We start from the raw sequence: 2,382 nt of genomic DNA on the forward strand, positions 1-2,382 counted from the left end.
TAGATAGATAAAGCTAGAAAAACTAAGTCTTAACTTGGCAGAATGTTCCAAACATGAAAAAGTAGTCTCCTGCCAGGTTGTCTCACATTTCATGCATCATTTCTTCTGCCCATTGTGGAATCTATGATTTGTAGTGGCTATTTCCCCCCCTTTATCTCAAAGTTCTTTGCTGAAAGCATCAACAATGTCCTTCTGAACTTTGCACCAGGAAAATCAATGCTGGTCTCCGTGTACCTCTTATTTATCACCTGAAATAGCTTTTCTATTACACAAATTCCTAATGGTATTTTTCATCTGGGCGTTTCTCAAGGTATAGATGAAAGGATTTAACATGGGAGTTATCATAGTGTAGAATACAGCCACTGCTTTATCAATTGGTAAAGAAACTGGAGGTCTCAGATATACAAAAATGCAGGGCACAAGAAGCATGGTGACAACTGTGATGTGGGAGACACAAGTGGAGAGAGCCTTGCGCATTGCCTCCAAACTGTGGTTCCTTAGGGAGCGCAGAATGACCACATAGGAGCCCATCAAAAGGATGAAGTTTATAAGACAGATGAAACCACTGTTGGCAGCAACAAATAATCCTAGAGTGTGAGTATCAGTGCAGGCAAGATTTAGCAAAGGGTTCAGATCACACAAAAAGTGGTCTATGACATTAGGGCCACAGAAGGGTAATCTGAAGATGAAAAAGATTTGTATGATTCCATGAAGAAAGCCTCCCACCCATGCCACTCCAATTAGCAGCCAACACACCCTCCAGTTCTTGATGCTTGTGTAGTGCAAGGGCTTGCAGATGGCCACATAGCAGTCATAGGCCATTACAGTGAGCAGGATGGCCTCAGCACTTCCGAAGAAATGTTCCCCAAAGATTTGGGTCATGCATCCATTGAAGAGGATGGTCTTCCTTTCACGGAGGGAATCGAAGATCAGTTTAGGGGTATTCAGAGGAGTAGCAAGCATCAATAAGGGAGAGATAAGCCAGAAAAAAGTACATGGGAGAACCCAGTAATGGACTGACTATAATGATGACCATGATGAACAAATTTCCTACCACAGAAGTGATGTAGACGACCAAAAACATAACAAATATGATCTTCTGCAATTTTGGATCCTGTGTGAGCCCCAAGAGAACAAACTCTGTCACGTTGTTCCTATTCTCCATTTATTTTGTATTATGGTTCATTATGCTACCTGAAAAAAAAAAAGTTACTTTTCAGCGCCTCAACCTTGAGTTCACTAAGGCTCTCCATGTAATAAAAAAATAAATGTCCAGGTTCTATAGAGTTCTGAATTTTTGAGTTCTTTTCTTGACATAGGAAAAATGTTTCTGATTTGTTAAACGTAACTTGCATCCTCCCCTGGGGAGAGAGAATGCTTAGAGTTAGAGACATGAGGGACTCTGAACACACAGGCGGGAGAATTTCTGTGCACATATACTCATGTGAGATGACGCAAGCCCAATATGAATCAATAGATCTCACATACATTAACAGCCAAACCTGAGATGAAAGGTAGAATATGAATGTAAAGGCTACAAATGCAAAACCCAGGGGTTTTCCCTTTATTCTTAGGACATGAGAAACCATGTAAGTTAAATGAAAATATGAGAGTAAGGATGAAGAGGGACGTGAGAGAGAGGGTGTGTTGGATTTAATTTCAAAGATGATCTTTTTCTGACTTGTATGAAGTGGGATGAGGTTTAGTAAGGGGAGGGAAGACAGAAAAACATTAGTATCAGACTATAATAGTTCACATAAAGTGTAACAGAGCTTTGGGAAAGTAATAAAAAGGTAAAGAAGCTACTGTGCCAGAATACTAGAGTGGGTAGCCATTCCCTCCTCTAGGGCATCTTACCAACCCAGGGATCAAACCCAGGTCTCCCACATTGCAGGCGGATTCTTTACTAGCTGGGCCACTGGGGAAGCCCAATAAAATAAACATGTTTCCTAAATCCAATAACATTAAACACACTTTAATGATCAATTGCTGATAAATACACTTTAATGATCAATTGCTATATGCACAGCATGATTACAGTCTATGTACATTTCTTTCATATAGCAGATGAGAACAAAAATTAGTATATAATAGTAAAAATATAGTAGTAATAATAATATTAGTTAAAAGTTGCTGAACATTTACTGTGCTATAAGAGGCCATCCAATACTTTGGCCACCTGTTGTGAAGAGCTGACTCATTTGAAAAGACCCTGACGCTGGGAAAGATTGAAGGCTAGAGGAGAAAGGGATGACAGAGGATGAGATGATTGGATGGCATCAGCGACTCAATGGACAGGAGTTTGAGTACACTCCTGAAGTTGATGATGGACAGGGAGGCCTGGCGTGCTGCAGTCCATGAAGTCGCAAAGAGTCAGACATG

At 40.5% G+C, this 2,382-nt stretch overlaps 1 protein-coding gene across 1 annotated transcript; it reads right to left on the reverse strand.

The window, feature by feature from the left end:
* Positions 1 to 237: 237 nt before the first annotated feature.
* LOC128060345 (olfactory receptor 4C46-like) lies at positions 238 to 1,165 on the reverse strand. The gene is given in 2 exon segments (XM_052652744.1): positions 238 to 940; positions 942 to 1,165. Coding segments are annotated over 2 exon segments (927 nt in total).
* Positions 1,166 to 2,382: the final 1,217 nt, after the last annotated feature.

Source organism: Budorcas taxicolor, chromosome 2 (genome assembly GCF_023091745.1).
Source record: "Budorcas taxicolor isolate Tak-1 chromosome 2, Takin1.1, whole genome shotgun sequence".
NCBI classification, from domain to species: Eukaryota; Metazoa; Chordata; class Mammalia; order Artiodactyla; family Bovidae; genus Budorcas; species Budorcas taxicolor.